Source organism: Peromyscus maniculatus, chromosome 12 (assembly GCF_049852395.1).
Source record: "Peromyscus maniculatus bairdii isolate BWxNUB_F1_BW_parent chromosome 12, HU_Pman_BW_mat_3.1, whole genome shotgun sequence".
Classification (NCBI taxonomy): domain Eukaryota; kingdom Metazoa; phylum Chordata; class Mammalia; order Rodentia; family Cricetidae; genus Peromyscus; species Peromyscus maniculatus.
Window position 1 is genome coordinate 34,527,540 of NC_134863.1, and position 22,481 is coordinate 34,550,020.

A 22,481-nucleotide genomic window follows, 5' to 3' on the forward strand; every position below is an offset into this window, starting at 1 on the left:
TACCAGCTTCTCCATACCCACTCAAGCCCAACCTTCAAGGCTCGTATAAAAATGTATCTCTGACACCTTTTGCTATTGTTGTTTTGTTTTGTTGAGACAGGGTTTCTCTGTGTAGCCCTGGCTGTCCTGGAACTCCCTATGTAGACCAGGTTGGCCTTGAACTGAGATCTGCCTGACTCTGCCTCCCAAATACTGGGATTAATGGTGTGTGCCACCACTACCTGGCTTCTCCATAACCTTTTAACATCCAAATGTCTTTCAGCTGAAGCAGCAGTAAGACCGAACACATGTCCAGGGTAAGATGCCAGGACTGGACAAGGTGAGTGTTGCCAAACTTGGTCACCCAGGCAGATAAACCACCGATGTAAGAGCAGGGAGTAGGAATACACAGAAAATGGCCAGAAAAATGAACAGCCTGCTTTTGCATAATGGTGTGGGTAGACGCCAAAGGAGTTGTTAGACTTGATCCATTTAAGAAATGTAAAAACTTAAGAGCTGTTTTTTTTTTTTTTAGGTAAAGTTAAAGACTTCTTGCCCTAGAGAGATGGTTCAGTAGTTAGGGGTGAGCATCACTAGGCATGACCACCTGAGTTGGATCACTGGGCCCCACGTGGCGGAAGGAGAGAACTGACTCCCACAGCTTGTCCTCTGACCCCTACACTCAGCCTGTGGTATGTGTGTACCCTCACACCTACACCCACTCACCCACACATATACGCATTCATACAACAATGTACGTGAAGATGTTTTTAAGACTTCTCTGAGGTGGCTGGAGGGATGGCTCAGCAGTTAAGAGCATGTGCTCCTCATCCAGGGAACCCGAGGCTAGCTCCTAGTGCCTGTACCAGGCGGTTCACAACTGTTTGTAACTTCAGCTCCAAGGGATCAAATCCCCTCCTCCCTACCTCTGTGGGCACCTGCAGACATGTGGTGTGTACTCATACAGTCGCACACATAAAAATAACATAATCCTTTTCAAAAGACCTTTTCTGAAGAGGAACGTGGTCAAGTGCATTTCAACCAGCGCTGGCCTTCAGAGTCAGTCAGGGTAACAATAAGCAGACTGTGGAACCAAATGTCTGAGACCAAAGTCATCCTTGTTTGGCATGCTTTTAAAAATCAGGGAAGCAGGCCTGGTCTGCTTTGGGGCCAGTCAGTGGCTCCTAGAGCAAAATGTGACCCTCTGAGGTCCATCAGGAGCTGACTCCAATTTCAACTTGAAAGAGCTAACATGAGACCTGTACTGCCTTTGACACTCCTGGATATTGGACAGAGAACTCTGAAGGTCTGCTCAGCCTTCCTGAAGCTAGTTGGAGTTGGGGGGAAGTTGGGGGGCAGAGATAGGTGCTGGGGGAGGATTTCATATTTGCCTAGGAAGGCGCAAGAAGTACTTGCCTAGCTGGTCAGTGGTGGCCCACACCTTTAATCCAGCACTCCAGAGGCAGGCAGATCTCTGAGTTCAAGGCCAGCCTGGTCTACAGAGTGAGTTCCAGGATAGCCAGGGCTACATAGAGAACCTCTGTTTTGAAAAAACCTCCCACCACCCCAAAAAAAAGTACTTGCCTAGATGTAAAACAATACCCAGACGTCTGTTCGTAGCCCCTGAGTGAGCTCTGAGCCCCAGCCAGTTCCTCAGGACCAGACTTGAAAACCTGAGTCTGCAGATGCCACCTCTCCAAGGGAAAGGGAGCTCAGAGTGACTATGCTATCCACAAGGCTAGAGACTTGTCCCAGGTTCACTCGGCAGTGCCTTTGAGCTTCAGCTCTCAGCAGCCCACCCCTTCCCACCCCCACCTTAGAAAAAGTGACAGGAGCTCCAGACCTCTTCTAGCAGTCTTGTCCCTCAAGTCCCTGCCTCTAACCAAAGGAAACAACCCTAGAGACAGAGGGGCCGGGGGCCCAATTCTTATCAGGTGCTTTGCCTCAGTGTCCCCAGGACTAGGACCTCCTGCGAGTCCTGCACTCCCACCCTCACCCCCCAACCCCTGCATCATGGCAGAGGGCAGCAAGAGGTTCTGCTTACCCTACCCTCTGCAGGATGCCAAGAGAGAAGAGGTAGGAACAAGCCACCCTCAACCCTAGGAAGAACATGCCTTGTCCACCATCACAAAGCTACCTGTGGATGGAGATGTCTGCCCAATGGGGCAGACCTGAAGCCGCCTCAGAAAATCAGAGACTCAATCCAAAAGGCATGGTTAGGATCTGAGGCTTATGAGCAAGCCTGTGAGCCCTGGAGCCTATGGCTAAGAGCGGCTCACAGCGAATACAGCGGAGGATTTCTGACTTGGTTGTTGTTCAAGTGCCCTTGGGAGACATGACTGGATCCCTACCACTCCCATAAGCCGCCACACTCAGTGGACTTCCTTTGCCTTCCTGGCTGTGAAAACAGGACAGAAGGCCCTAGAATTGACGGGCATGCCGAGTCAGAAGTCACCAGGAAGCAGCGGCTGACCCTGCCTCCTCCGCCTCAGCCTGCCCTCAGCCTCTTGCCACAGGTCTGCCTCTCGATGACCCCCTTCCCTTTTCTTCCAGAAATTGCATGACACTGTTGTACAGTTAGAAAAACTTTTCAACGCACTTGCCGAGGCACGGTCAGGTACACTGTATCAGAACATCATCATAGATATCGTTAGAGATATCCAAATGGGATTTTGGCAGTGGGGGCAAAGAGTTGGGATCAACTCCAAATACCACATGTGCAGCTGGGAAGGAACAGCGAAGGCACCAGAGGCCACAGTGCCTGGAAAGTACAAAGAGGAGCCTCAGGCTAAGTGGACCTCTTCCTACACTGGCCTAACAGAGTTGTTGCAGGTTCCAGTGGAGGAGGACCAGACACCACCTGAGACGTGGTGGAGGAGACAGGTCAGATAAGCAGTGTGGTACGGAAGAAGGTTCTTGCTCAAGTGAGTTTTGCCGGGTTCCAGGCCAACACTGGGTTCTAGAGGAGAGCGCACGGATGGGTTAAGAAGGTTCACAATCCGCCTAAATTTGGTGAAGTAAATAATTGTCGTCACTGTGCATCCTTACCCTAGCAAGTGCGCCGTTAAAGAACACTAACCACCCCTTCCTCCTACCTGCCTTTGATTTTTACCCCTGGAGTCCTACTTCCTACTCCATAGTCATCCAAGACAACTAGTCCTGGGATTGAGGCACAAGTGGGCATAACTTCTCAACAACCCTTAATCACAAAAGGCTCCCTCCACCACAACAAAGAGAATGGCAAGCCTGGATGATTTCACAGGGGACCAAGACCTTTAAAGAACAGGTATTTCTCTGTTACCAAAAACATACCGGTGTGAACATAGAGGAAATTCTCCTAATTAGTTCCATGAACTGGAAATTAATACAAAAATCATTAGGATTATAAACAATAAGAGACAACTAAATTTAAATCTTTCTTCAAAACATTGAGAGAAAAATTCTCAAAACAATATCCTGACACAGACTCAGGAACGTATTAAACAAAACATACAATGATTAGGTAGGGTTCATTCCAGGATGTCGAGAAGGATTGAAAACTAGGAAATCCATTAGTATTAAGTATTATATCTGTATTTTAAAGCATGTGGTCATTTCTTTTTATTATAATAAGAAACCTGAAAAAAACATGACTGAGTTTTAAAATGCTCAATAGAATAAAAAATGAATGTATTCTTTCTTCCTTCGCATAATTATGTACACTCAGCTCCGAAGCTAATGTCTCTTTTGATGACAAAACACTATAGGTATTTCCACTAAAATCAGGAATGAAGTACCGGGAGTACTAGGCAATCCAATTAAGACCAGCATTTAAAGGTATAATTAGAAACAAGGAAATAGAATTATTTCTAGTTATAGCTGATTATGTGTGTTAAAGACTCAGTGGTTTAAAAAAAATACCATTAGCAACAACACTTTGTAAGCTGGCAGTATATAAGATTAGGATAAATAAACAAATAGTCTCTCTATATGCAGCTAGTAAAGAGTTAACAGCTATTTTGAAAGAAAACGTCTACTTACCTGCAAAGGCAGAGGGAAGAGCCAGAAGAAGATGTACAAAAGCCATAGAAAGAAAACTTTGCTCCAGTGAACTTCCTATCCATATGTATGGGGGGAGGGGTGCATGAAATCATGGGTGTGGAGGTCAGAGGACACCTGGAGAGAGTCCTTTCACTCCCTCCACCACGTGGGTCCTAGAGGTCAAACTCAGGTCATATGGTTTGGTGACAGATGCCCTCTCATCACCCCAAAATATATTTTTTTTTTTTTTTTTTTTTTTTTCTTTTTTTTTTTTTTTTTTTTTTTTTTTTTTTTTTGGTTTTTCCGAGACAGGGTTTCTCTTGTGTAGCTTTGCGCCTTTCCTGGAACTCACTTGGTAGCCCAGGCTGGCCTCGAACTCACAGAGATCCGCCTGCCTCTGCCTCCCGAGTGCTGGGATTAAAGGCGTGCGCCACCACCGCCCGGCTCCCAAAATATATTTTAAACATCCTGAACACACAGGCAAATTCTTTTAAAACCCTGTAGCCACAAAATGTAATCACAAAATTGGCAGGAAAATGGGTGGACTTAGGATGAATCTTATTAACTGGGGTCTTCTAACCTCAGAAAAGAAACAATAGCATGTTTTGTATAAAAGCATCCTTTATACTCAGACTCTAACCAACAGTGTAGAAGGTTTGGGTGTGTCTGGTGAGTTTCTACATTAGGTTAATTGAGGTAGAAAAATCCACTGTATCTGTGGGTGGTACCATTCCTTAGGCCGGGATCTTGGACTGAATAAAAAGAAGGAAGCAAGCTGGCCACCAGAATTTATCTCTCTCTGCTTCCTGACTACAGGTGCAGTTGACCAGCTGCCTCTAACACCTGCCACTGTGTCTTCCTGACTACAGGTGCAGGTGACCAGCTGCCTCCAACACCTGCCACTGTGTCTTCCTCACCATGATGGACCTAGAGCCTCAGTGTGAGCAGAACAAGCCTTCCTGCAGTCCCTTTTGACAGATAGTTCATCTTAACAATGAAAAAGTGACTGATGTCCCTTAACATACAGAATTCCCAGAAGTCAAAATGAAAAGGCCAACAACCCCTAATGTATCAAAGTAGTGGGCTGACAGTGCATTGAAAAAGAAATACCAGTGTTCCTAAATCACACGGATAGTTCTCAACTTCAGTCTTAAAGGGAGAGGTGAGCATCTAAGGTACACTGTGATGCCTGTTTTCCTCCAATCAAATTGATAAAATCAAAATTTGATAGTGGATTCTGTTGGGGAGGCTGTGAAGAAACTCATACTGTGTATGTTGTTGTTAGGGGGGCAAAATGATGCAACTTCTTCAGAAAGAAATTCATTGGCATCTTCCAAGACTACGGCTATGTTTACCCTTTAACCGGAAATCCTACTTCTGTATCTTCAATGAAGTAAATGCAAAAATATAAAATGACACATGACTGAAATTCCTTATTAGAGCATTAGGTTTACAAGTGTTGTTAAAAAGCAATGAAGTATCTATTAATAGAGGAATAATTGAATAGACTAGAAACTTTATACAGTGGAAAAACTAGACAACTATTTTAAAAATATTAGTTTGATGGGACTGGACAGATGCTTAGTAGCTAATATCCAGAGGATCTGAGTTTGATTCCCAACACCCAAAAGGGTAGCTTGTAACTGTCCTTAATTCAAGTTCCTGGGGATCTGACTCGCTGTCCTGGCCTCCGTTGGCACGAAGCAAGCAAGTGCTGCATGGACATACATAAAAGCAAAACACCCATACACATAAAATAAAATGAAAATGAAACCAAGCATAGTGGCATAAATGTTTCATATCAGCACTTGGAAGGCAGAAGCAGGTGGATCTCTGTCAGTTCAAGGCCAGCCTGATAGAAAGAAAGGAAGGAAGGAAGGAAGGAAGGAAGGAAGGAAGGAAGGAAGGAAGGAAGGAAGGAAGGAAGAAAGAAAGAAAGAAAGAAAGAAAGAAAGAAAGAAAGAAAGAAAGAAAGAAAGAAAGAGGGAGGAAGGGAGGGGGAGGGAGGGAGGAAGGGAGGGAGGAAGGGAGGGAGGGAGGGAAGGAAGGAAGGAAGAAGAAAGAGAAAAGGAAAATTGGGTTGAACCCAGTGTTTTATTACATAGTGAATCCTGTAAGATCTTGTCTAAAGAAAAATGAGTTGAGACCTTTGTGGAAAGAAAGAAAATGGAAATAAAAATTTGATTATGCATTTATAAATATGTGTGAATCTTGTAAAAATTATAAGAAATAACCAGAAATGATTTTTAAACTAATTAGTTATAGTAGAGAACAGAAGGTTGGGGAAGAAAAGATTGGGCTGAAAGAGGAATTTCCTCCGAAGTATAATACCTATATGTAACTATATCCAAAAATATATGTTGTGGTCTGAATGTTTGTGTCTAGCCAAAGTTGACATGGGAACCTCAGCGTGTAGGTATGAGGAAGTGGGATCTCTGGGAAGATGCCTAGTGATGAGGATGAGGCCTTCAGAAATTCTGGTACCCTTACTAAAGAGGCCGAAGTCACCACCAAACAATACTGAAGAGAAACAACCGAACTGGATCTAAAAGCAATAGCAATCACTCAAGAAAGCATCCTTCCAAATGAGTTTGAAACTCAGCACTTGTCTTTCCTTTGGTGGGATATTCGGCTGCTCCTTGACTTCTATACCGCCCTCCTCCCCGCCCCCACCAGCCACCTGTGCTGCGATAAACCCATCAAAAGTGAGGAAATGGGACTTCTGGGTAGACACTGAATTAGAAGCCCCACTAAAACATCATGAAAAACCAAGTCGTCAAGATAACATACAGTGAGTTTTTGCTGCATATTACCGTATATTGTATACTACAAGAGACAAGGTCTACAGACAAATTTATTAAGCCAGGGAAGATCTTTGCCAAAAAAAAAAAAAAAAAAAAAAAAAAAAAAAGCGGGCAGGAGAGCTGAGAAACAGAGCCCATTTGCAAGCCTTCAAGAATCTGCACCACAAATTCAAACTAAACTGCCTGGGAGGAAGCAGTAGGAACTTACAGGGAGGTATGCACAGCTCTCCCATACACGGGCGGGCGCTTGCATGGGACCAGAAGAGGCCATGATGGAGGATGGAGCGTGGAGGGGTCCAGGAGAACTATCAGGAAAAGACTAACATTCCCACTCCCCCCTTCCCCATACCCAACACACACGAAAACTGCATAGAATACAGATGTTGCTGATGCCAAGGGACCCCACGCCCCCTGCCCCACGTGTTTTTTGCTCTATTTACAACAACTAATAAATGGAATCAACTTAGACCTCCATAAACCAGTGGATGGATGATGAAATCAATGTACATATACATAACAGAATTCTATTCAACTATAAAGGAAAAATTGAAATTATGGATTTGCAGGAAAATGGAGGGAACTGGAAAATAGTAAGCGAGGCTCAAGAAGGGTTACCACTTCATGTTCCCACTCACATGCAGATCATGCTTCTCATTTTTATGTATGCATATTTACATGGGAATAGGGGGGAGTGCAGAGGCAAGAAACTAGAAAGGACTCCTCTGACAGAGGAAGGAATGAAGCTCTGAGGGAAAGCAGGAAGAAAGGCACCGGAACACAAGGAACATGAAAATGAGAGTGCCGGGGTCAAGGGTTTAGGTGGGGATGGATGGGGCTGGAAGAGACAAGAGAGGAAGGGATGGAGGGTAGGCAACCAAAACCTACAGGTGCGAACGCATCACAAGGAAGCCGCTAGTTCATGTGCTCAGACATACGCTAATAATAAGTAAAAGTTAATTTTTAAATGCTGTGTGTTATTTAGGAGATAGACATTTAAAACTGTATCTGTAATTGTATATTTTCATCATAAAGATACCTTTCATTTGCTTTAGTTAATAAAATTGATGCAATTACACATTAAAAATGAAATACAGATCAGACATTAATAATAACAGCAAACTAATCTTAGTGTGTATAATTAACTGAGCAGTGTTCCACAAAAATTCTTTTGTTGGAAGGTGGGACTTTAGAATATGACTAAAATAGGGCTTCTGGAGAGGTAATTAAGATAAAATGAAGTCTTTAGGGTGGTCTTAATCTGACCAGACTAGAGACAACAGAGTGATAAGCCCACAAGAACACAGCAGAAAGGCAACCATCTGCAAGCCGTTAGTTGAAATAGGCTTCAGAAGAAACCAAGCCTGCACGACCTTCCTCTCCTGCTTTCAGTTTCCAGGACTGGAAGAAATTCTTATTTGTTGGTTAAGAAAACCTGTGGTGATATTGTGTTCCCCAAAATATTGTGCATCCTAATAAACTTATCTGGAGTTAGAGAACAGAACAGCCACTAGATACAGAGGCCAAAAAATGGTGGCACACACACCTTTAATCCTAGCATTCCGAAGGCAGAGATCCATACTGATCTCTGTGAGTTCAAAGCCACACTGGAAACAGCCAGGCATGGTGACTCATGCCTTTAATCCCGAGAAGTGATGGCAGAAAGTAGAAACGTATATAAGGTGTGAAAACCAGGAACTAGAGCCTGGTTAAGCTTTTAGGCTTTTGAGCAATAGTTCAGCTGAGATTCATTCTGGATGAGGACTCAGAGGCTTCCAGTCTGAGGAAACAGGATCAGCTGAGGAATTGGCAAGGTGAGGTGGCTGTGGCTTGTTCTGCTTCTCTGATCTTCCAGCATTCACCCCAATACCAGGCCCTGGGTTTGTTTTTATTAATAAGACCTTTTAAGATTTGTGCTAGAAAAACCAGTCTGTGGTAATTTGTTATGACAACCCCAGCAACCCAAAGCAGTATAATAACGATGCATAGTGTTAGTGTTAGTCAGTTTGTCGTCACAACAACAAAACACAGGAGCTAATCAACTTAAAGAGGAAAGGCTTATTCGGGCTCACACCTTCAGAGGTCACTTGTCCTTACCGCTAATAATTCATGGTGGGATCTCATGGCAGAGACGGCTTGCCACCTCATGGTGTAGCCTCAAAGGATGGGTAGGGGGAGGCTGAGGGCCGGTATGGCCTACAGAGGCACACTTCAGGTGATCTGATTTCCTTTCACTAAACCCCTTTCTTACAGGTTCCATCACTGTCCAGTAAATAGTAGCATAAGCTAGTGGCCAAGCCTTTATCTACAGGAGCTATCCAAGATTCAAACGATAGCATACAGAAAAATAATGTTTGGAGATTTCTACTGACTTTTTTTTTTTTTTTTTTTTTTTTTTTGCTGTTTTTCAAGACAAGGTTTCTCACAGAGATCCGCCTGGCTCTGCCTCCCAAGTGCTGGGAGTAAAGGCGTGCGCCACTGCCACCTGGCTCTATTAACATTTTTTAAGTATGGAATATCTTAATATGTCTATATTTTAACTAACAAATGAATGAAGAAAGGAGAACAAATATCGACTGATACTTTAGGTAACAGTAATGTGGGCATTATCTTTCTGCTTCCGTGAATTTGAGATTCATAATAAAACACCAAAATGAAGACACAGGAAACCCTCCATGTCAGCTGGTAGAAGATGTGGGACACACACCAAGGGACTCACAAGGAGAATCCTGCCTATTTCAAGACTGAATTCCAGGTCTCTTTCTTTTAAAACATCCAAAAGTGGCATAGGGTGATTAGAGGCAAACTGCACACTGCATTAGGAGGGTCACCAATGGTAAAGCTGACAGGGACGAACAGTAAAAATGAGTTTGGATATGCTAGGATACGGTCTCTGTCTTGTCCATGAACTACTAAACATTTAAGTATAAATACTGCTCAGCATAGTAATCATTCATACTACTAAAAAGCATACTTGGAAGTATATAATTAATTTAAGATGTCATAATAGCCGGGCGGTGGTGGCGCACGCCTTTAATCCCAGCACTCGGGAGGCAGCGCCAGGTGGATCTCTGTGAGTTCGAGGCCAGCCTGGGCTACCAAGTAAGTCCCAGGAAAGGCACAAAGCTACACAGAGAAACCCTGTCTCGAAAAACCAAAAAAAAAAAAAAAAAATGTCATAATAATTAAGAGATCTTTTTCATATATAGCCAAGTTCTTTATATAGACTAGGCAGCCATGAGTATGAGCTAAGGCCACTTGATTTGATAACAAATTTAACAGCACTAACACATTCCATCACATCAGTCAGTCATCAAGCATGGACTTCCAAGGCTACCTTGCATCATGGTGGATGCAAAGAAGAAGTTCACTTCAGGAATTTACAGCTTGTTAAAAGACTTATACTCAAACAAAAATAATATGAAATACAGGACACATAATTGTGAATGGCCGGTTCATACAAGTGAAGGAGTGTTTACAGGACAGTCATCTGGATCAGGTAAGGAGACCAATGGGTGACTGTGTGGGTGAAGCATGGATATCTAAACTCAGAGCAAGAAGCTAACAGCTAAATAATATGAGAGCACATGCAGAGGCAGCAACAACACGGGCATGAAGCCAATCCCAGTGAAGTCATGATGGCAGTGTTGTACCTAGTCTCCTATGCTCCTGAGAAGAACCTCATGGGATGGAACATTAGACCACGCTGGCATGAATGTTAAAGAATATATATTATGGCATGGGCATGGATGGGAGTGGTATTGTGGATTAAGGGAAGGTAAGATAAACAGTCTCATCAAAAAAGGGGTTGCTTCCTCCCAAGCTTCTGCCTAAAACAAAAAGAAAAAAGAAAGATTGATACATGTAATTTATTCTCTTGCTCAGGCAGAGCTGAGGGATAAATATAAATGCTCAGTGCTCCCGTCAAAGCGAATAAGGAAGCCATGATTTTTGTGGGCTGGAAGGTGAGGGCAAGTGCCAGCCTCTTGCTCCACAATGAACCTTCTCAGAATAGTCACTCAGGGCCAGCAAGACAGTTCACCAAATTAGGGTGCCTGGTACCAAGCTGACAACCTGAGGTCCACCCCTAAAGCCACACATAGTCTAAGGAAAGAACTTTCTCCTATAGGTTGTCCTGACCTCCACACATACACTGTGACAAGTGTCGTCACCTGCCCCCTGTCCCACAACACACAGAATAAATTGTTGGGGAATAATATTTTTGTACACTGTGAAAATGCGTCATTCTGGTTGGTTTAATAAAAAGATGAATGGCCAACAGCTAGGCAAGATTTCCAGGCACAGAAGACACTTGGAAAAATAAGAGGGGAGACACCAGGATGCAGAGCGAGCAGCATGGGCATTACAGAGTAAACATAACTGAGCCACATAAAAGAATATAGATTAAGGAATATGGGTTAATTTAAAAGATCCAGTTAGAAACAATCCTAAGCTATCAACCAAGCTTTGATAATTGATAGTAAGTCTCCATGTTGTGATTTTGGAGCTGGCTCTCTCTGTCTCTCTCTGTCTCTGTCTCTGTCTCTGTCTCTCTCTCTCTGTGTATGTGTGTGTGTATTTAATAAAAATTTTAGTGTGCAGACCTATATACTTCTTGCCTTGCTCAATTAGAGCTGCTCTTCCAGAATATCTGAGGAAAATCTTCAAAAAGTAAGTAAAAAATGATCAAGGCATGGGTAACTACCGATGGGTAAAATTCTTCCAGGGAGTGAAAACCACAAATCAAAATATAGATGTGGCTTCAGGAGCTACAAATGGCCATAGTCTAAATTTACCTCATCTCTCCTGTAAACTCAAGCTTCGTAAAGACCAATACCAACATGGAATTTTCACATACAGCTGAACCCAGCATGGTCTCTGCTATAGTTTGGATCTGTAATGTTTCACAAAGGCTCATATGTTGGAGGCTTAGTTCCTAGCTGATGGTGCTATTGAGAGAGAAGTGAACAATATCTATGTGGTGGGGCCTAGTTGGAGACAGTGGATCATTATGGGGGAGGTACATTAAGGACTCTACCCTGAAGTGGCTCCATCAATGTCTATAAGGGCTCATTCTCAATGACTTAACTTCCTTCCTCAAGGCTCAACTCCTCAAAACTTCCGCCACCACCCCACCACTTTCTCAGCACCACAGGCTGAGAAAAAAAGCCTTTAACATAAGGGCCTTGGGGAACATTACAGATTGAAGGTACAGCACAGTGGGAAGGGGTCTTTCGGGACTGTTTGTGGCAGTGTAGAGGAATGAAAGATTTACTTTTGGCTTGTGGTTTTGCTCTAGGCTCTCCTCAGCTTCTTAGGTCCTGTAATCCCCACAAAGAATTCAGAGAAGACAACATACAATGTTCCTAAGCAGAGTAAGTCACTCTCTCGGAGTTGGGTAGACAATGGCCAAGAGGAACATTGCTCGATTGTCTTAGTCTCCTTTCTGTTGCTGTGAGGAGACACCATAACCAAGGCAACTCTTACAAAAGAAAGCACTTGCCTGGAGGCTGGCTTTTAGCTTCAGAGGTTTAGTCAGCGAGCATGATGGCTGTAGGCAGATGTTGGAGCAGTAGTTGAGAGCTTTACATTCTGGTTCGTAGGCAGCAGGCAGAGAAATTAGTCTGTCATGGGCTTTGGAAACCTCAAAGTCAACCTCAAATGGCACACTTCCTCCAACAAGGTCACACCTACCCCAACAAGGCCACACCTCCTAATCCTTCTAATCCTTTCACTCTCTGGTGACTAATCATTCAAACATATGACCCGATAGGGGCCAATCTTATTCAAATCACTGCATCCACATTCTAGGATGCTTTTGTACTATTTTAAAGTCTCTGCAACAGACAGCTTTGAGAGGGGCATTTTCCTGTCCAGGTGATAGATAGATAGGCCCATTACAGAGCAATGGTATGTTCTTGCTCTTAATCAGAAAGCCTCCTGCTGCAACATAATCTGATATCAGGTTTAGGGCTCCAGGAGCAAGATTTAGATAGTTATCCGTTAAAGACCTTTAGGGCAGTTCAGGACATCATGGCTCCTGCCGGGGCCAAAGACCAGACTGCTCTGACCACTAATTATAGTCTGTATGGATTTAGCCCTTGACCTTACAAGCTGTTGATTATGAGGGAGGGGGTCCAGCCCAAATACCCTCTAATCATGATAGTATCTAAGGAGCTACCCAAAGGTTTCAGTCACGTGTCCCTCAACTTGCTCATATGGTGAGACAAAATATCAGAGTGGGAGTATGTGGCTGAGCGATGCTCAATTGGGGGGAAAACGAAACAACAGACCCGTGCATCTGAGAAATGGGAGCTGGTGTACACCGTCTATAACATTTCATTCTTGTGCTCAGGGCTTCTTGATTATGGTCTACTTTTCAGTTAATCCCCTCCCCCATGTTCTAATTAAGCACTACCTAATTATCTTGCTCGCTTTTCGTTTCTCAACGCCCTTGTTCTGACTGTAGTGAAGCCTCTGTCTCTGGTTTCTGGGAGTCAGGTCGGCAGCTGGGATTTGTCCAGTTGGGGGTGAGGGGATGGAAGGTCGTGACAGAAGTGGCCAGGCATGCCTTGGAAACTCTCAGCACCTGCCATGTGCCAGAACACAAACCTCTGTGCAAATCCACTCATCCCACATAAAGCCAGGCTGGGGTTGGGGTCTCTCCAAAAGCTATGGTCTCTAACTCCTACTGAACCTGCCTACATCCCTGTCCCCTCCTTACCCCAAGCTCCAAACCTGATAATCATGAGTGTTCAGAAGCTCTTGAACTTTGAAAACAAAATAATATTTAATTAGTCAGGTTTAAGATTGCTATGATGAAACACCATGACCAAAAGCAACTTGGGGAGGAAACAATTTTTTGGGCTTACACTTCCATGTAAATATTCGTCACGGAAGGAAGTCAGGACAGGAGCTCAAGCAGGGCAGGATCCTGGAGTTAGGGGCTGATGCAGCGGCCATGGAGGAGTGCTGCTTACTGGCTTGTTCATTATGGCTTGTTCAGACTGCTTTCTTAGAGGCCCCAGGACCACCAGCTCAGGGGTAGTGCCACCCACTGTGGACTGGGCCCTCCCACATCCATCACTACGAAAATGCCCTACAGGCTTTCACACACCCTGATCTTATGGAGGCATTTTCTCAGTTGAGGCTTCCTCCTCTCTGATGACTCTAGCTTGTGTCAAGTTGACATAAAACTAGCCAGTACAATTAATGTAAATATTTGCTAAGGTGAAACGAATACTTCTTAGACATCAAGCATTGCTCCAAGTGCTTCGTGAGACAAATCATATTAATGTTCCACTCGGCAGCTGAGGGACCTGGAATGGAGAAGTCAGACAATATGGCCCAGATCCCATAGCTGATAAGAAGTAAAATCTGAACTTGAACCAACCCACAGTCCACATTCACTTGTGGTACCTCATGGAAGGCTGCTTGCCCTCGTTTGATCGGTGTCTTTGGGATATATCTGTACTGAGGGAAGCTCTGCCTGGAAGCAAAAATGAAGACACATGTCCCTGTCCTCATGATGCTTTCAAAATCCTTACAGGTTCCTTGAGAAATCAAGACTAATGCAAATGGAGTAATTAGAAAAATCTTAGCAGACAGCCTGTAATTAGCTGTAATGCAATATCCCCTTGGCTAAGGAAAACCGCTTCCTGGTGGAGGCCCTGAGACCTAACCCCCACCTCCAGAGCTATAATCACTCTTTTAAAAATTCAGAATCTGGGTCAGACGGGGCCCTGGGCCTGCAATCTGCTGCTGTAATTCTCTCTTCCAAGGAATCCCACCTGACCTAATGGCACATCCACGAAATAGCTCTATAAAGCAGCACTGAACGTAATTTCTCTACTTTTCTCAAACAACGGAGAGCATCATTTTAAACCTCCGTTAGTGGATCTCAAGTACCACAAGCCACAACTGGGGCCCTTGGCCTTCAGCCCCATCTTCTCCACAGGTCTCCCTCAGCTCCTTAAGTCCACCCTGCTGCAGTTCCTCTGACACAGACAATTCGGAAGGAAAACTCAAGGGGAATTTTGAAGTCCAAGCTCATTACCATGCTGGTGGAACAAAGTAGCCCCAAACTTATGACTTAAAATAACAATGATACTATCACCATTTTTGCGGGTGGTGCATCCTCAGCTGAGTGTGTGTGCTACTTTACTCAGGCTGCATAATGATGAACTGCAAGTTACAAAGCAAAGACACCAACCACAGAAATAGATCCTCTCACAGTCCTGGAGCCTAGAGAGCCAAGAACAATGCACTGGCCGGGCTGATTGCTTCCCAGGACTCTCTCCCTGACTTGTAGATGATAGCATTTTCTCTGTGTCTCTGCATGCCCATTGCGCACACACGTGTTTGTGTGTGTGTGTGTGTGTGTGTGTGTGTGTGTGTGTGTGTGTGTGTCCGTCCTCAATTCTCCTCTTCCAATGAGAATGCTAATCAGAAGTTTAGGATTTCTGTGTGCAAGAGTGTGTGTGTCTGTGTCTATATGTGATATGTGTTTCTTGTGCTTTTTCTTTGGCTCTTTCTTTTATGTTATTTGTTTTGTCCTATTCTGGCCTATTTGTTTTTGTTTATCTTATTACTATTACTTTTTTAGATGGCAGCTTGTTTTCTAATGAGAGAGAAAGAAATGGCGTGGATTTGGGTGGGTGGAGAAGTATGGAGGATTTGAGGGAGGGGAACTGCAATCAGAATATATCATATGAAGAAAATCTATTTTAATTAAAAAATGGAAAAAGAGAAAGTAGTACAGAATTAGGGTTTATCATATGACCCCATTTTACTGGGGTCACCTCTTTAAATCATATCTCCGGACACAGCAGCGTGCTGAAGTACTGGGTGGAAGGATTTTAACATAGAATTTGGGGAGGAAAGAAGGCACTAATCATCTTATACCAGTGCTCACCGCTCCCCATGTGACAACCACTGATACCCTTCAGTGAGACTCAGTTGACAGATGAGCTGACAGGATGGTCTAAAAGGGCTTTGATCGCACTGTGTCTTGGTTGGTTTTATTGGCTGCTTTTCTCAACACAGCGATCAAAAACAAAACAAAACAAAACAACAACAACAAAATAAAAAAACCCTGAAGAAGCAAGTTAAAGAAGGGAGGGTTTACTCTGGCTGACAGCTTGAGAGGACATACCTCATGAAGAGTGTCAGGAGCATGGCTATGGCAGCAAGGATTTGTACCAAGGCTTGTTACATCTCAGTGTATTAGGAGGAAAAAAGAAATTAGGCCCTAAGCAAGACCATGCTGTGACTTCTAACCCCCACCTCCGGGTCACCCATTTCTTCACCCACCTCTTGGAGAGTTCTTCTGTCTCCACAACCTCTCAAAATACTGAGGGCCAAGTGTCCACATTCATGAGCCTGTTCAAATTCAAATCATAGCAGCGGTGGAGACGGCCACAGCCTGGCCTTGGTTATAGCTACTGGCTGAAGCCCCTTCACCCTTGACTTCTCTATCCTGGCTATCTGGTAAGGTCAGACATTTTACACTTTGGCTGGTATCCCACAGAGCTGGGTATGGCCTTTTATGACCTAGCCACAGAAGTCACATACCCACATTCTGCTGTGCTCAGTAAAGTCACAAACCTACCCGAGCTCAAAGAGAGACCTTCAAGTGGAAGGAATCTAAAAGAATTTGGGGCTGTTTCTTAAATTGCCACCAGCTGTTTATGGTTTAACTATGTCATTCATGAGGTTCCTGACCCCTAGGCAGCTTGACCAAGATGAAAAGAACTTGGTGACTTCCCGAGTGAGGTGCTCTGGGTGCCTCTCTCTTCACCAGAACTGGTGGAGGTGGCCCAGGCCATAACAACTGATGGTCCCCTCAAGGCCCATACAAAAGCTGGCCTCATTAATCCTTTAATTAACTCTTTCCTGGTGGTCCATACACTGCAACTCTGGCACAATGGGTGTTTCCTCTCTGACTTAGCTGTGGAGTCTGGTCACAGAAAGCCCTGACTTCACAGTCCCCAACCCTAGCCCATTTATTTATTTATCGTGCCCTAGGTCTTTGGTGATCTCTTTTGTCCTCTAAACAATTTTTGTTCTGGGCTCAAATTCCACTTTCCTGTACCTTAAGCAACCACTTTGTGTCTTGAAGCCAACCCAGCTTCTTCCATCATGGGTCCCTTTGCTGAGGTTTAGGGATCGGTACACCTGACCCAGGTTGGATAGGCCTGCTGGAACCCATTCACCAGAGCAACTACAAAGCCCAGGGGAGAAGTCTTCCTAAGAGTAGCCAGTGTGAGGCTGGGACAGGCTGTTCCAGGAACAAAGCCCAGGTTCTCAGAATCTCTGCCTCTATCCCATCCTGAATAGCACGCATCACCTGACTCCATCTATCTTCACTCCAGCCTCACACACAACCTGGATTTTAAAGACGAGGCTTTAAATAAAAACAAGTGTCTCATTCCTCGCCCTGTTCCAAGCCTTTTAATAGCTAGTACATGACAACACAGCGTGGCGGCGATGAGGGGAAGGGGAGGAGTGTTTCTTCACCTTTTTTCCCCTGAAAGTTGCTCCAGGGCACCGGTGATGCAGAATCCCTGTTTTGAGAAACATGCAGAATCTAAGTAGCCTGCCCTGCCTTCTGATGGAGGAACAGAGAGATAGCAATGCCTATTTCTAAGAGCCAGATGCAGACAGCAACAGACAGAGGCAAAAGGATTGGGATTCAAAGTATTCAATTAACCGTCTTCCTCCTTTGTGTTCACGGAAGGCCTGGCTCATGGGCAGTAGTGGGAATGTCCCGTCCCCACATCTGTCTGCACAATCGGATAGACTTTAGTCCCGCATCCTCATAGGCCCATGACACCATCCCCACTTTGTCTTTGTTTTCTTTTCTTTTCTTTTTTTGGTTTTTTGAGACAGGGTTTCTCTGTGTAGCTTTGCGCCTTTCCTGGAACTCACTTGGTAGCCCAGGCTGGCCTCGAACTCACAGAGATCCGCCTGGCTCTGCCTCCCGAGTGCTGGGATTAAAGGCGTGCACCACCACCACCCGGCTTGTCTTTGTTTTCTTAATGGTCGCCATTCTGACTGGGATGAGATGACTTCTTAAAGCAGAAGAAATTGTGTTCTCCTGATGCCTAAGAAGGCTCAACACTTTTTCAAGTACTTATTGGCCATTGCATTTCTTTTGAGAACCTGTTCAGTTCATTAGCTAGTTTACTGACTAGATTGTACTTTTGTGCATTTAATTTTTACAGTTCTCTATATAATTTACACGTTAATGTTTGGTGGGTAGTTGGCCAAGATTTTATTTTTCCATTCTGTCTGGTAGTTGTTTTATTTGCTGTACAGAGGCATTTCAATTTCATGTAATTCTGTTGTCAAGTCTTGGTATTATTACTAAGCTATTGGAATCCTTTCACAGGATCCTTGCTTATCTTACCTATGTGTTCTTCTAGCAGTTTCAAAGTCTTGGCCTTACATCAAGACCTCTGGTCTATTTTGAATAGATTTTATGCAAGATGAGAAATATGAATCTAGAGTCATCTTTCTATATGTGGATTCCCGATTTTTCTAGTGCCGTTTGTTGAAGGGGCTGTCTTTGATCCAATGTATGTTTGTGATGGCTTTTGGGGGGAAAACAGACAAACTAGGTGGTTATAGCTATTTGGATTTATTTCTGTGTCTTCTATTCAATCCCACTCATCTACACATCTGTTTTTGTGCCAGAACCATACTGTTTTTGTTGCTATGGCTTTATATTGTGATTTAAGTGAATATTGTGATACCTCCAGCATTTCTCTTTCTGCTTAGGGTGGCTTTGGCTATTCAGGATCTTTTGTGTTTACAATGAATTGTATAATTGTCTTTACTAGTTCTGTGAAGAATGTCATTGGAATTTTGACAGAAGATCACATTGAAACTGTATATTGCTTTCAGTAATACCACCATCTAAAAATATTTCTTGTATGTGCCTATGTGTGTGCATGTGAATATATAAGTGCACATGCCAATGGAGGCAAGAAAACAGCCCCAGTTGTTATTTCTCAAGCACATATGTCTTCTTTTCTTCTTTGAAGCAGCGTCTCTCTTTAGCTAGGAACTTACTTATTCACCTACAGCTTGCCAGACCCTTAAGATATAGCAGGTAGTTCTACAAAGAAAGTTTATGGCTTTGTGTGCTTACATTTATATGTGTGTGTGTGTGTGTGTGTGTGTGTGTGTGTGTGTGTATCTGTATGTGTGTGTGTGTGTGTGTCAGAAATCTCAAATAAATAACCTAATGATGCACCTTAAGGCATTAGAAAACAAGAACAAAGGATACTTAAAAACAGTAGGTAGCAAGAAATAATAAAGACCAGAGCAGAAATTAGAGAAATACAGACTGAAGAACAATACATAGAACCAATGAAGCCAAAAGTTGGTTCTAAGAAACCCATAGCCAAACTAACCTAAGGAAACCAAGAGGGGTCCAAAATTAATAAAGTCAGAAACAAAACAATGGATTCCAATAAAGTCCAGAGAATCATTGGTGAACTTTGAAAACGTGTATTCCAAAACATGGAAAAATCTAGAAAAACTGTTTATCCTTCTAAAAAATATGACCTACCAAAACTAAATCAAGAAGATAAAAACAACTTAAATAGATCTATAACAAACAGTGAGATCAAAGCAATAAAATAAAAAAGTCTCCTCACAAAGAAAAGCATAGATTGGACAGATTCACTGCTGGATCCTGCCAACCCTTTGAGGGAGAGATACTGTGGGATGGTCTGTATGTCAAATGCTCTGGTTGGTCAATGAATAAAACACTGATTGGCCAGTGGCCAGGTGTGAAGTATAGGCGGGACTAACAGAGAGGAGAATTGAGAGAACAGGGAGGAGACACTGCCAGCCGCTGCTGCCATGACAAGCAGCATGTGAAGATGCCGGTAAGCCATGAGCCATGTGGCAAGGTATAGATTTATAGAAATGGATTAATTTAAGATGTAAGAACAGTTAGCAAGAAGCCTGAGCCATTAGGCCAAACAGTTTAAATAATATAAGCATCTGTGTGTTTATTTTATAAGTGGACTGTCGGACTGCCAGGGCTTGGTGGGACCTGGAGAGAAAAAGCTCCAGCTACAGAGGGAGAATGCTGATATTTCCCAAACGTCCACAATATGAAAAGGAAAGAGCATTACCAAACCAGATAGCTACAACCACCACCAAAAAACTATAGGATAACTTCCCTGATACATATATTCATAAAAATTCTCAATAAAATACTTGCAAATCAAATTCAAGAATATATTGGAAATACTAGACATTATGATCCATGTTTGCTTCATCTTGCAGATGCAAACATAGTTTAAAATACACAAATCACATCATTATCTCAATAGACATGAAAAAGGGCCTTAAAGTTCAACATGATTTAAAAAAAAAAACCCTAAAGAAACTAGGATAAAAGGGATGTTACAATAAAGCCTATAGATGACAGATCTATAGCCAACACGCTAAATGTGAAGTATTTTAATTAAATTAAAATAATTTATAATAATTATAATAATTTATAATACTTAATAAGTATTTTAATTAAATTAATAATTTAGAAGTATTTTCTCAAAATTCAGGAGTAAGAAGACAAGGCTACTCACTCTTACCTTCTTATTCAGTACAGTGTTTAGAGTGCTAGCTAGAGCAATAAGACAAGAGAGAGAAATCAAACAGATACAAGTAGGAAAGGAAGAAGTCAAACTATCCCTGTTTGCAAACTTGATTCTACAAACATCTAAAATCCCTTCTGGATCTACACAGTCTGTGCTCCAGCAGAAAATTATGGGTACATCATGATTGTGTTTCCTGAACTCAGGAGCCACAAGCGGTCAACCCAAATTTAACTGGGTGCTAATATGTCTAGATAGCTTCCCTCAGACTGTACAACTGATGACATGGATGAACTCTTCACGCAAATGACTCACGGTTATATCAAACTGACTATATTCAAAGCTGTATCAACACTACCATCCCCAAACTTCACTCCCCCATGTTCTCAACCTTAGTTGGTGGTGTTCTATCCAACTTAGAAACATCCGAGTCATCCTTGAAACCTTAGTCATTCATCACCACCACCCCTGATATCTAATTTTTAAGTCCTTAAATTCCTGGAGTTCAGCCCCCTCTTTACATCGCCAATGCCCTGCCCAAATAGCAGCTTTCTATCACTGGAATATACAATTTGCCCCCTTATCTCCCCAAGCAACACATCTAACACTCAAATCTGAACTTTTTGTTATTCCCTGAATTATATTGGCAATTCCTCTATATTTACAAAACAAACCCAAACTTCTAAGTAAGTATGCTCCATCCAGTATCCAGGGTTCCATGCATATACAAGCCCTGCCTAGCTCTTTAGTCTTGTCTCTCTTCATTTACTTTGAACATTTTTATTGCATGTTATTTCTTTGTTTTGTACATGTATGTATGTAGACCTATGCACATACACTGTGGTTTACATGTCCAGGATGGAGGACAGCTTGCAAGAATCAATTCTCTCCTTCCTTCATGTGGGTCCAAAGGATTCAACTCAAGTCCTCAGGCTTGGCAGCTGCCAGCACCTTTACCTGCTCAGCTGTCTTGCTGGGCCCTTCATTTCTTTTGTATGCCACACACCTGTCACCACAAGTTGGTCATTGTATTCCTTTTAAGGGTATTTGCAGGAAGGAAACCAAATGTTATCAATAGCGTTTCTGCTCTTAGAGCTGCTTTTGTCCTTGCCTATTGAGAGTCCCGAGCTGTAGACTTGTCTTGTAGCCAGCAGCTCAGGATATATGGGAAGCAAAAGAAACCTGGAGAGTGCACCGCTGTATAACCCATCATATCCGCAGGTCTGAGGCAGTGCTCTTTCAGGGGCTACCTGGACTTTTTGGGTTAGTGCAGGATTTTTTTTCTTTAAGGTGCAAAAGGAAAGGCTAGTGAGAAACAGAGTTACTCAATCTTGGCCAGAACCAGTGTCCATCATATAAACTCTAATGAATAAATAAAAGAGGCTGTTTGACAAATACTTAGGGACCAGAGCATGTAGGTGGAGTTTTTGATTGGGACCACCAGCTCCCAAATAACCACACAGAGATTTATTATTGATTATAAATGCCCAGCTGATAGCTTAGACTTGTTACTAACTAGCTCTTACAACTTAAGTTAATCCATATTTCTTGTCTATGCTCTACCACATGGCAGTACCTTTTTTTTTTTTTTTAACACAGCATGTTCATCTCCTGCTTCCTCTGCATCTGTCTGGTGACTCCTCATGACTCTGCCCTTCTTCCCAGAGTCCTCTCAATCTGGCTCTCCTGCCTAACCTCTTCCTGCTTAACTATTGGCCAATTATTAATCCAATGAGAGTACACATATTCACAATGTAAAAAAAAAGGATTATTCCACAGCAAGAGCAGGTGGGTGTTTTGAGAGATGTGTACTCCTCTTTCATGAGGCAAGTTAAAAGGGAGGCGCCTCAGGAGAACCTTGCTCTGAGTATCAGATGATGAAGCATTATGAGATAGCAGCTCCCAGGAAGAGTTTCAACCTGTATGGCACAATAAACACACACACACACACACACACACACACACACACACACACACAACCTGAGTACTGTCTTAAAGAGCATCTGAGTAGAGAGAATGACTTGGAATACATCAGTCTGTCATGTTTCAGGCCCAGAGACGGGCA

At 43.1% G+C, this 22,481-nt stretch overlaps 1 protein-coding gene across 2 annotated transcripts in view; it reads right to left on the reverse strand.

The window, feature by feature from the left end:
• Positions 1 to 22,481, reverse strand: part of Tigit (T cell immunoreceptor with Ig and ITIM domains) — a 43,222-nt gene that overhangs the window by 19,326 nt on the left and 1,415 nt on the right. Inside the window, exon 1 of one of the 2 annotated variants that reach the window (XM_042259315.2) lies at positions 16,113 to 16,378. The exons of the other annotated variant lie outside the window; for it this stretch is intronic. Within the exon in view, the coding sequence (XP_042115249.1) occupies positions 16,113 to 16,173 (61 nt within the window). The 5' untranslated portion in view covers positions 16,174 to 16,378. Of the gene's footprint in view, positions 1 to 16,112; positions 16,379 to 22,481 lie in introns of those variants that run through there. 2 annotated transcript variants of the gene reach the window in all.